The 13,119-nt window shown below is 44.3% G+C and overlaps 1 protein-coding gene across 3 annotated transcripts in view; it reads right to left on the bottom strand.

The window, feature by feature from the left end:
* LRIG1 (leucine rich repeats and immunoglobulin like domains 1) overlaps positions 1–13,119 on the bottom strand; it is a 115,813-nt gene that overhangs the window by 72,468 nt on the left and 30,226 nt on the right. For all 3 annotated transcript variants that reach the window (XM_013973581.2, XM_018066998.1, XM_018066999.1), the window contains exon 2: positions 3,730–3,801. In XM_013973581.2, the coding sequence (XP_013829035.2) occupies positions 3,730–3,801 (72 nt within the window). The remainder of the gene's footprint in view (positions 1–3,729; positions 3,802–13,119) is intronic.

Genomic DNA, 13,119 nt, shown 5'->3' with positions numbered 1-13,119 from the left:
GATGCTTTTGAACTGTGGTGTTGGAGAAGACTCTTGTGAGTCCCTTGGACTACAAGGAGATCCAACCAATCCATCCTAAAGGAGTCCAGTCCTGGGTGTTCATTGGAAGGACTGATGCTGAAACTCAGTACTTTGGCCACCTCATGCGAAGAGTTGACTCACTGGAAAAGACTCTGATGCTGGGAGGGATTGGGGGCAGGAGCAGAAGGGGATGACAGAGGATGAGACGGCTAGATGGCATCACCAACTCGATGCACATAAGTTTGGGTGAACTCTGGGAGTTGGTGATGGACAGGGAGGCCTGGCGTGCTGCGATTCATGGGGTTGCGAAGAGTCGGACATAACTGAGCAAGTGAACTGAACTGAACTGAACTGGAAATCAAACAGATTTGAGTTCAACTCTCAGCTTTCCTGGGGCTGAGACTGTCAAGAATCCAGCTGCAATGTGGGAGACCCAGGTTTGATCCCTGGTTTGGGAAGATCCCCTGGAGAAGGGAATGGCAACCCACTCCAGTACTCTTGCCCGGAGAATCCCACAGACAGAGGAGACTGATGTGATACAGTCCATGGGGTTGCAAACAGTTACACTCAGTTGAGTGACTAACACTTTTCTCAGCTTTACCAACCAGGTGACACTGAACAGGTTTATTTCATCTCTCTGAGTTTCCATTTCCTCCTCTGTAAAGTGGAGAGAATGACTGTAAAGAAAAAAATTTAAATCACCTAGAGCTGGTGTCAGGATGAAATGAAGCTGTCTTCCCCTAAGGCTGAGTGTGGTGTTAATGTCATTGCTGTGCTGTTGTGATTCGGGAAATTTATTTTTAAGACTAACCGGCATCCCCAGTGAAGGACAGGTGCAAGTCAGATGCTCTCCGATCTAGATCTGGGTGGGGATTAAATTCCAAAAAAGCTCCAAGTAAAAGAGGGATTAAAAGCCGCAGGTCAAGGCAACCAAACAAATTCAAACTGGGTGGCTGTTTCGGAGAGGAACAAATGGAAAGAGAGAGCTAGAGAGAACACAGAAAAGGCTCACGGGGGCATCAGCTGTGCCCCCAGTCTATGGCAGGGCCGAGGACACTAGCTCCACACCTAACATGACCCCAGGGCCCCACGGGACCCAGGCCCTGGCCACACAGCCCGCCCTTACGCACACCAGGCACAACGGCCCTTGTCCTGGTCCTTCTTTGAGGGCCTTGTCTTCTATTTGCAGCTCATCCTGTCCACACCACTCACATCTGCTTGATCTGCCTGTCAGTCACCACCCTGAGCACTCCAGCTCCATTATTACTTCTCCAGAATCAAAGAAGAAAATCCTCCCCAACCCTGTTCTAGGCCCCAAAACACGTACGACTAGTGAGTCTCCTGGCTTCCTTGTTCCCCACATGTCTTTCCCTTTTTGAAGGTGGTTCTGTGACAGGAGAGGCTTGTCTGAGGTGCCAGGATTGTGGGAACAGCATTTAAGGGGCCACCAAGAAAACTACGAAGCCAGAATAAAGAATATCTGAATGTAGCACTTTTAAAATATGAAAGTGAATGCAAAACAACACTCATTCAGAGCAGAGTATGTCAGTTTCCAAACCAAGATATGGTCAGCAACAGAGCCCTGTCAAGCCAGACAGGAGCCTGGGTCGAAGGAAAAATAATCAGTTAAGCTGATTCAGACTTTACTTAAACTTTTTGTATTTTTTTCATCACGGATTAGTATTATTTTATTATTTGGCATTCATTTTGCTTTTTCCAAGTACTGCATTAAGATGTCCTTTATCTCGAATGCTGAATCTTTAGAAGCCCCTTCAACCCTGTACCACCGGCGAATGCTCTTACCTAACCCTCACCCTGGCTCTCTCCGTCTGCCTTATTCAGTCCCGTGCTCCCCAGCAGCGGAGCAGCGCCTGGTACATAGGAGGTGCTCGAGGAAATAGTAAATGAAAGCCTGAATGATGCCTTGAGAAATAACGTGATTTTTGTTTTGTCCAATTCGAAAAGAAACCACTAAGCTCTGAGACCCGACACACAGAAGTTGAATACAGTAACCGCCAAGTGTTAAAGACAGCCCGGATCAAGGGAGAGCAGTGGGTTATGGCCCAAACTGGCTCCTTGACGGGCTGGGTTTATCATTTCAGGTGGCTGTGGTGGGCTGAACCGTACTCCCACAAAATTCTTAGGCTGAAGTTCCAGTCCTCAGTACCTCAGCTTGTGACCGTATGTGGAGAAAGGGTTTTTAAACAGGTCATATGGATGGGTCCTAATCCAGTATGATTGGTGCCCTTTTGAGAGGAGGACATTTGGACTCACAGAAGAGGCATCAGGGAAAAGAAAGGCCATGGGAAGAGGCAGCAAGAAGGTGGCCATCTGCAAGTCAAGGAGAGGCCCCAGAGGAAACCAACCCTGCCAGGACCTTGATCTTGAACTTCTAGCCTCCAGAACCCTGAGAGAATAAGTTGCTATTATTTAAGTCACCCAGTCTGTGGTCTTTTACTACAGTAAACTTGCATAATGACCCACTTTCAAACTAGTCCCAATCACTACGACCCTATGGAAAAATAAGGGCCCTGGACAAAGTATTTTCAAGGGTCCCTTCCAACTCTCATCTTTCTTTAACTTGGGAAGTTGGAACCTTCTTTAAACAGACCTGGAACTCATAGACAGCATTTTGGAGAATCTGGAGATGGTGGTAGAGAACACAAGTATTTAACAAATTGCATCATCTGATTAAATTTCCTTTAGATAAACCCTCAACAAAGGGATCAAACAATAATAAACAAGGATTTTTATCAGGTACATGTAACAAGTGAAATATGTAAAGCATTTAATGTCTACTAAGAATAGAGTAACAACAGGAACAAATGGGTGAATGCTTTATGAAATATTCATGCGTAAGTAGCTTTACATAAAAATTGAAATGGGATAGTAAAAATCTTTTAATTTACATGACAAAGTATTCACAAATATAAGGAGAAGTAAGAAACAGATGTAAAACCACAGTATAAATACAGTTTGATTCCAAAATGATGTGTAGAAGTATATATTTTTCACTAAGTGTCCACAATGTTCAGCCTTGGGTGATAATACTGGTGATTTTAATTTGTTTTACATATTTCTACAGTTGCCAAATTTTCTGCAGTGGGTATGCATGACTTTTCTTTGAAGTCCCCGTGGAACTAAAATCCTGAATAACTCTAACATTCACGTTAAAAGCAGAATTCCTTACATTAAAAAAAGGAAGAAAAGACTGAGGCCTGACTTAGAGCACATTGTAAGAGACAGCAAACCAGACAGTAATGTCTAGTTCTGTTTGGAGATCAGGAGAGAAAAATCAGCCTTATTATCCATTTCTCTATACCTGGTGGGCTGGCTGATATGCCCCTGCAAAGCAGGCTGCTCTAGTGCCCTGGGGACTGGGGGAAGTACCAGCCAGGTGTGTTAGCCCCTCTGGGCCCCAAGGCTTTCCACAAGCCTGTACAGCCCCCGTGGGCCTGTGAATTCCAATAAACTCACACCTATGGACACACCCATCACTGACTGCCCAGGAAGAAGAGAGGGGCTTCAGCAAAGGAGCGCTAAGTAGGCAGGACCTTTTGTCTCCAACAGCCCCCAGCAGATGTCCCCTCTAACAAGGTTCAGACTGCTGACCTAGGGGAAAGAGCGGCGCTGCCACATGTGAGGGTCTTCCCCAGGAGTTTGCCATCCTGCCCACCAAGCTCCCGAAGTTTGAGGAAAAGCACTCACACTTCTTGTAGATTCGGCAAGTCCTCAAAACCAGCAGGATCAATCTCAGCAAGTTTGTTGTAACTCAGGTTTCTGGTAAAAGGAGAGCAAAAAACAAAGAAAAAATTCAGTCAATACTCCCAAATTCAGGAATCATCTACCCATTCCTCCCCAGGAGAAATAATCCCTCTTACTCATAACTGCCCCCATCTCATGTACTATTTTAAGTAACCCTGGTGGCTCAGACAGTAAAGAATCTGCCTGCAATGCAGGAGACCAGGGTTCAATCCCTGTGTCGGGAAGATCCCTGGAGATGGAAATGGCAACCCACTGCAGTATTCTTGCCTGGAGAATTCCACGGACAGAGGGATTCTGTGACCACCATGCTGGTCCAAATGCCTGGCACCATATCAAATGGCATTTTTAAAAATTGCTGTTTTACTATGGCACCCCATTCCAGTACTCTTGCCTGGAAAATCCCATAGATGGAGGAGCCTGGTAGGCTGCAGTCCATGGGGTCGCTAAGAGTCAGACATGTCTGAGCAACTTCACTTTCACTTTTCACTTTTATGCACTGGAGAAGGAAATGGCAACCCACTCCAGTGTTCTTGCCTGGAGAATCCCAGGGACGGCGGAGCCTGGTGGGCTGCCATCTATGAGGTCGCACAGAGTCGGACACCAACTGAAGCGACTTAGCAGCAGCAGCAGCAGCAGCAGCAGTTTTACTAAGGCATCAAACACTATTAAGAAGCAGTAAAGGGAGTCTGATCTTTCATTGACTAAAAATGAATCAGTGGTCCCCAACCATGGGCGACATTTGGCAAAGTCTATAGACATTTCTGGTTGTCACGACTGAAGGGAAGGGGAGGGGAAGATCCTACTAGCACCCGGTGGGGAGAGGACAAGGATGCTGCTAAACAACCTACAGAGGACAGGAAGCCCTTAACGACAGGTCCAGCCTTCACTGTCAATAGAACATTCAGAGGTTGAGAGGCCTTGGTCTAAACAAAAGCTTCAGGATCAAAACTCGCTCGGATGTACAGTTCAAGCTGAAAGGACTATCTAATAAGTGAGCAATGTAAGATCTTAATCATAAGGTTTATACGAACATGGCATTCCTACCATCATCGAGGAATAAATATTTCAAGTGATAATCATGCCAGAGAGAGGAGCAGTGTCATAGGAAATCACGTTGGTGTGAACCAAAGCCTCACATGCCAGCAGCGTTCTCAAGATGACAGCGTCTATCACATGACCCAGAACTACATCTCTCTCCCCTTCAGCCCATCCGTGACCCCATTCTCAGAGGGAGACGAGGACCAAGCAGGACAATGTTTGATCTGCTGAGCTTCCCAGAGCACACCCTCAACCCAGACCAGCTCGATCTTTCAGGAACAGAATCCACACAGATGAGGTCCACACGGGCCCTCCCTGTGCCTCACTCTCTGCCACCAAAGCACATCCAGTCCTGTGCGTGCCAAAGGAGCTGGCTAACACTTTTCATCTCAGCTATTAATTCCATTGCCATTACTGCCAATTAACAAGTACTACGAATTGAGAGTTCAAAGTCTCTTAAGGGGCCCAGTATCACATTAAGTGGCAACTTTCTTTTAAGCTTCCTCCAGAGACATTCCAATCAATACTAAGCCAGAGCTGAGAGCCATTTCACTGTCAACTCAAGGCATTTATCTAAATAAAAGTCAAACCACCCTTGAAATTAATGGTACATCTGTGTTCGGGGCATAGCCTGAATTAAAAGCAATTTGTCCAGGGATTATGTTACCATAAAAATTGAAGGTGGTAATTTTTAAACCACCTATTGAAGTCAAGTGTGAGCTTGCCTGTTCTTGGGAGTATTTACAATGAGATACTTACACAGAAATCAACAGGTTAGACTTGGAACAGAAAATCCACAAATAGAGAGAGTTCTCTCCTGTCACAGCAAGGACTGAATGGATTGAAAGTTTCTCCTATGATGAACATATTACCATAACAAAGTGGGGCAGAAATCTTGTTTCTGGTTCTACAGGTAGTGTGAGTTGATAATGACTGTGACATTCATATCATCACAGGTAATGGGGAGTTGCTAGGCTGGAGAAGGCTTGAGAGAAAGACTCAGAAACCACAAAGCCAAGAGCTGGAAGGGTAAACAAGCGATACAGGTGGTCACCTGCCAGGTGTGGAATGAGGCTGACACAGCAGTGCCCACTCAACCTGTCTGCCACCTAAAGAGGCCATTTGTACCTATTTCCCCAAAGAAGGGTGGTGCAGACCAGTCTCCTTCATTTTCAAGAAGTCTGACCTCTGAAATTTTATGTAAAGTCTTTTCAATTCTTTAAATGTATATGTAAAAATCTGGCGGTGCGTGTGGACCACATCTCTGTATACATAAATCTGCAGAACACATTTAAGCAGAGGATCACCATTTTCCAACCTCTGATCTAGTTTCAAAATGAATAACCTGCAGCCAGGGCAGGAGCTGGGGTTCACAGGATCTAGGGCCCAAGCTAGGCCTGGTGGCTCTGTTCTGAACAATCTGAAAGGAAATCACTTCCCTCAATCCCCGTGCCAGAAAAGTCCAGATCCTTTAGGAACTCAGGATTAGAATAAAGACATTTAAAATCACAACTCTCCTTGGTCTCTATTTTTTCCCTTAAAGAGCACATACAATTTATTTACATTTCAAAAACGCTGTATCTAGTGTTTTGTTTAAAACAGATGACCAACAAGGACCTACTGTATAACATAGGGAACTCTATTCAATACTTTGTAGTAACTTAACTAGTAAAAGAATTTGAAAAAGAATAGATATATGTATATGCATAACTGTAACATATGAATTACTCTGCTGTACACCTGCAACTAACGCAACATTGTTAATCAACTATACTCCAATATAAAATAAAGTTAAAAAAAAAAAACACCTTGTACAAATTCTGCTTTTTAGATAAGGCAACTTGATGAAGGGGGATTCCATAAGCTACTTTTATCAAGAAGCCAGACAGTATCAGTACTTAACACGGATATTCCAGGAAGTAGTAATAAGTTCAAGAGACTTGTAAGTGGAAATTTCAGCATTCACTGGGTCTGCCTGGATGAAGTGATTTTTCGATTCTTGATCAACTAGAAAAGCGACCTATCACCAACCCAGACTGCCTCTAAGAGTTATTCTCCTCTCAGTGCCTATCTCCAACACAGAGAGAACACAGTGGCTGAGGCTCAGGTCCCTTGGAATGGCTCTGCTTTGGGACAAAGAGCTTTTAAGTCTGAAAAATAAATCCTGGTACAAAGCGGGGAACGAGGCCGACACAGCCATGTCCACTCACCTGCCTGCCACCTAAAGGGGCCATTTGTACCTGGTTCCCAAAACGAGGATGGGTGAAGACCAAGTCTCCTGCACTTTCAAGAGAAGCTCAAGCTCTGATTTTTTATGTGATTACCAACTGCTCTATCAAAAAACAGGGAAAATATTTACTTTCTTCTCCGTGACAAGCACAATCTGAAGCAAAATCCGCAGACATTTTTCTTGTTTGCTCATCTCTGGGAGACACACTCTCTGTATAAATATTTTCCTATTGTGGTAAAATACACATAACCTATAGTGTACCACCTTGACCATGTTTACGTGTACAGTTCAGGGACAGTAAGTACATTCTCGTTGTACAACCATCACTACCACCCCTCCCTCCCTGGCACTTCTACATCTTTTCCAACTGAAGCTCATCGCCCATTAAATACCAACTTCCCATTCTCCCCACCCTCCAGGGCCTGGCTACCTCCCTTCACCCTACACGCTGTCTGTACGACCTGGACTTGAGAGGTGCTTCACACAAGTGGGCCCGTACAGCGCCCTGTGCGTCTGGCTTATTTCACTCGGCACAGTGTCCTCACGGCGCACCCATACTGTAACGTGTCATGCCTTCCTCTTCCTCTCTGTGGCCGAGTAGTATTCCATTATTCACCTGCGTGTGTGTGTCTTCCATATTTTGTTTCTCCCTATAAAAGCTGATAGACACTAGGTTCCATCTTTTGGTCACAGTAATCACACTGCTGTGTAACGGTCACCCCCCAACCAGGCCCCGGCATAACACATAATGAGGTTTTTTTTAACTCTTTGACTGCCACACTTCCTGACAACGTTCATTTCTCCAAGATGAAAGATATCCATATACTTTGGCCCAGGAACTGTGCAGAGAAGGGTCTGAGTAACAATTTAAGAGTTAATTCGTGAAAAACTTTTCCCTAGGAGACCTTTTTTTTCTCAGGTGGCAGCTGACAGGCACACAAGTCTAAGGCATCTCACTTATTTCTGCAAACACGGTCAGCCTTACTAGGCCCGGCATCTGAGTGTGTTATTGGTTGAAGGTTTCAGATTCTCCTGTCAAAACAATCCATCTATCAGCAGGACAGACGCTGTCAAAAGCACTTCTGCACCTTTCAGGACCAAAGCGGAGAGGAAAGAAACCTTAGGGAATTTAGTTACTGCCAATTGCAGCTTTCATTAAACAGTTTGTCAGCCACTGTCATAACACAAATTTCCCTTCTTCTTGCATAAAGGGTGCACCACTCTTCCAACAATGGAGCCCAGCCGTTAGATACTCTTTCTGCTAATCTGCTGAGAGATGACTGTCCGGCCCACCGTTTGCCCAACATGCCAGAGGCCCCTCCGCAGAGACCGGCTCAAGTTTTAAACAGGTTTTATCTGCAGCTGAAGAGCAAAGGGTTCAGCAGTGCACGGCAATAATCTGCCTGCTGAGTCCTTTTCCTGGCAAGACCCCCTACCCAGACCTCACAGAATGAGAAGAGCTAAGTCTTCAAATAGCTGAGAAATCCCCCCCTGTTTTGTAAACCCCTACTCTCCTATCCAGCAGCACCCAGCCAAGTGACCCTGACATTCATACTTAAACTAATCAAGATTACAGAAAACTAGGACTTCAGGGTCTCAGGGGGCACCAGCCACTATCCAAGTGTCCAACCACCTGTGGCTAGCAGGGAGAAGCCATTTCCATCATCCCTGAAATTTCTATTATCTGAAATCAAGGAGTAATCAACAAATATTTAAAGTGAAATGGCATGGAGGGAAGAAAGTTGGATTTGAAAAATAAATGTGATCATTGCAGCTTTGTACTGTAGTCTGAAGTTAGGGACTGCTATTCCTCCAGCTCTGGTTTTCTTTTTCAAGACTGCTTTGGGTACTCAGGACTTTTGTGTTGCGATACAAATTTTAATTGTTTTGGTTCTAATTCTGTGACAAATGACAAAACAGAAATAGGTATAGATGTAGAAAAGAAACTTTTGGTTACCAGAGGGTAAAGCAGGGGTGTAAGTTGGGAGATTGGGATTGATGTATACACACTATTACATACAAAATAGGTAACTAGTAAGGACCTACTGGAGAAGGCAATGGCACCCCACTCCAGTAATCTTGCCTGGAAAATCCCATGGATGGAGGAGCCTGGTAGGCTGCAGTCCACGGGGTCGCGAAGAGTCGGACACGACTGAGCGACTTCACTTTGACTTTTCACTTTCCTGCATTGGAGAAGGAAATGGCAACCCCCTCCAGTATTCTTGGCCTAGAGAATCCCAGGGATGGGGGAGCCTGGTGGGCTGCCGTCTATGGGGTCCCACAGAGTCGGACATGACTGAAGTGACTTAGCAGCAGCAAGGACCTACTGTGTAGCACTGGGAGCTCTACTCAATACTCTGTAATGACTTATATGGGAAAAGAATCTAAAAAAGAGTGGATATGTGTATAACTGAGTCATTTTGCTATACACCTGAAACTAACACAACATTGTAAATCAACTATTCGTCAATAAAAATTTTTTAAAATAAATTTGAGTTTCCCAACAATCTAAATCCACTGGAATCTGGCACCAGCTGTGCTTAGAGGCTCAGTCGTGTCTGACTCTGTGTGACGCCATGGACTGCAGCCCGCCAGGCTCCCCTGTCCATGGGATTCTCCAGGCAAGAATACTGGAGTGGGTTGCCACGCCCTCCTCCAGGGGATCTTCTCAACCCAGAGATTGAACCCAGGTCTCCCGCATTGCGGGCTGATTCTTTACTGTCTGAGCCACTAGGGAAGCCCAAAGGCTTTGTTAAAAAAGTGGTGGGGGAGGAGCACGGATCTCAGCCCATGTCCCTCAGGCACACACAGTTCTTAACCAATCCCAACGGAGGAAAAGGGCTTTGAAAACTAAATCCATGAGGAAAACACTCTTATATAAAAAAATGCCCTCTGAATGTAATTCTATAGGCTTTATCAGTTATTGACATAATCTGACCAGCACCATTCTGGATTACAACCAGAACCACAAATTCAAACTTGGCAAACACTATTCAAAGCTGGCAAACAATAATTCATTGACTCCTTGGAAACTGGGGGATAAAACGTTCCACTTACTTCTGAGTAAGTTGTGGTGAGGAGACAACCCCAGCAACACTAGACAATGTCAACAGCATTTTACCCTCAAAAACAGGTGCTGCTCACAGACCACTGATTCTATAGGCAAAACCTCTCACAGGAAGGAAAGTGCCACGCACAGCTGTAATTTTCAACTTTATGAAGAAAAATAATCCAAAGTGGAAGGAATTGGCCACAAATCTGTGACAGGAATCCTCTGGGAAAGGAGGTTTTCCCATTCAGTTTGGTTTCCAGGCCAGTCTATTTCCCACTACTCAGCCCTGTCTGGGCACCTGAACAAAACAGAGCCTTGCATATTTTAAGTGTTCAGATGCTCGCTAAAGCCAAGAATGCAGCTGGAAAGCAACCCATCTGCTGAGCACACTGGGGTGCCTCGGACTGGCCTAGAGGGGTGCCTCTTCTTTCTCGGCAACCTGTGGGCTTTGGCTGTGTATCTCCTCTTAACCTTACAGGGTGCTGCCTGCTATCCATTATAAAAGGAGTCATCTACTTAGGACTAATGGGGAAAAAGTGATTAGTCTTTTTCCCAAGGGGTGTGAATGAGGAAGAACACACACACTTGTTAGAGTCATTTAATCTCTTAAACTTTCAAGGCTTTTTCTGTTGCATTTTTGCCTTCTAAGCAGTTATGTGTCGTACATATTAAGATCCAACGAAATCACCACACTGTGTTCCTTAGGCCCACATTTTAAAGTTTTATGGGAAGAAATTTATTCTTAAATCTAGGATATCAGATGCCCTCACCTTTTTTTTCTCCTATTACAACACTTTCCCCTCATTAACCAAAAGCCATAAGTGAAAGGACTGATCATACACACTGAAGGTTTAAGAAAGACAAAACTGTATCTTAAACTAGGTTATCATTTCTCTGATATCCTCACTCAAGAAGTACCAGGCAGAAGGTGGCTTCATACTTGTGTTTCTTCTGTAAGGTGATCAACCACATATTCCCTGAACTGAGGCTCAGAAAAAGAAATACATTCAGCAAATAATCAAATGCAAAATCACTGGACAGAACTCAATACGTAACAGCTCACCTTGACAGCTTTAGGTCACTAACATTGAACAAAGTCAGTAATGAGTCACAGTTATTCTGACTTTTGAAAATGTTACAGAGATAATTCTATATGCAAATAAGGCTTACAAGCAACTCAAAACAAGTTATTACACACTAGCCATTACCTACACACCAGAGTCACTCACTTCTTAAAACCAGCTTTAGAAATGAGTGTGGGTCTCCAACTTCTGATGCTTAAGACATTGTCTGAGAGAAGTCAGCCTTGTGTAACTCATCCTGCTGGTCTTAAGTGTGCTTCTGTGCCTGACAGTTCACACAGCTCACCCAGGCCTGTGGTTAGTCTGAATGCAGGTTTAAGTCTTTGTCCTATAGCACCCAGCAGACGTCAAGTTTGACAATTGGTCTATAGTTTCTATTGCGCCTAGGTTAAGTTCTAATAGAAATCAGGATAAGACCTAGTTCATGACTTTAGAGAGTTCACAACCTACTGGTCAGATAAGACCCTGAACCAAATAACTCCACCCAAAGGCTCTAACAGGGCAAGCATCTTGGGAATGATGAACCAAGAGCTGCAAAATGACAGCTCTTGGGCCAAAGGTGAGCTGCAGGGAAATTTGTGTCTGACCAAATGGTATTTGGAGAGACCTAAAGTTTTCAGCAAAAATTTGAAAGTTTCAGCTTCTCTTGAAATTGCAGGGATACCTCAGAGATAATGTGAGTTCAGTTGCAGACCACTGGAATAAAGCAAATGTTGCAATACCGCAAATCATACAATTTTTCTGGTTTCCCAGTAAACACAAAATTGTGTCTTTACACCATATTATAATCCATGAAGTATACAACAGCATTATGTCTTAAAAAATAATAATGAAAAAAAAAATAATAATAATGAACATACCTTAATTATAAAATACTGCTCTTAGAAAAATTGACCCTACAGACTTGTTCCGTTCAGGGTTGTCACAAACCTTCAATTGGTAAAAAATGTAACAAAGCGAAATGCAGTAGAAGGCGGTTTGCCTGTCATCACAGGGCCAGCATGCTGACAGCACAATCCGTTACATTATTTAGCAAGGACCCAGCTGACCACAGGCCTCACCACTCCTATGATCTTCCTCAGGACTTCTTTGCTCACTTGGTATATCTCCCTGGCCCTGCAAGCATCTGGGTTCGTCTTCCTGGCATGGAGTCCAGGTGATGTTCAGAGCAGGGAAGATTAAGGAAGGTTTATCAGAAAATGCAAGACCTTTGCTAAATCTGCAAGAGCAGCAGCAGAACGGCATGGCTTTTAAGGAAGAGTTTCAGGATATAAGGCCAGAAAAGTATAATAAGGCATAGATTGAAAAAAAAAAAAAAAAAAAAAGCCAAGTCAGGAGCTCCTAGAAAGGAGAAGGGCCAGACAGGAAAGGCTGCAGGCTAAGTGGAGAAGAGCATGCAGCCCCATGCTGTCAGAGCGACAAGCCCGCAGGCAGTTAAGGCAAGGGGTGTGCAAACCATAATAAACCCCAATGCCAGGTCCACTGTGAACATTATTACAAGGTCATTACAGGTGATTCCCGCAGCAACAGAAAATCTTCCTTGCTCATCTACTTCAAGTTCTGACCCGAACGCTCAAGAGGCCCACCATCACTGAAAGTAATCGATTTCTACATTCGATTTCTACAACAGCCCTTAAAACAGGAGATCCTAGGATCAGCTTTTCCTGCCCAAATCTTAGCTTGGGTAAAGAAAGCAATTGGATATGATATGGCTCTCTCATTTAAGCAGTCTCATGCTTGATTGTGGAGGTATATACTAGGGGGAGTACACAATTTTTCCAGCAATAGTCATTTGTTAAATATGGTCTGTGCATCACTGACAATGAGAGAATAGTTAATTTCATTAAGAAAAGGCACTCCAACTAAGCGGTTTGGTGGGGACCTCACTAACAATGAAGATTTGGACAGAGAATAGCTGCTGACCACAGGCT

The sequence above is a fragment of the Capra hircus genome, chromosome 22 (genome assembly GCF_001704415.2).
Source record: "Capra hircus breed San Clemente chromosome 22, ASM170441v1, whole genome shotgun sequence".
NCBI classification, from domain to species: Eukaryota; Metazoa; Chordata; class Mammalia; order Artiodactyla; family Bovidae; genus Capra; species Capra hircus.
The sequence above is the reverse complement of the archived record's forward strand: the minus strand, read 5'-3'. Positions and strand labels throughout refer to the sequence as shown.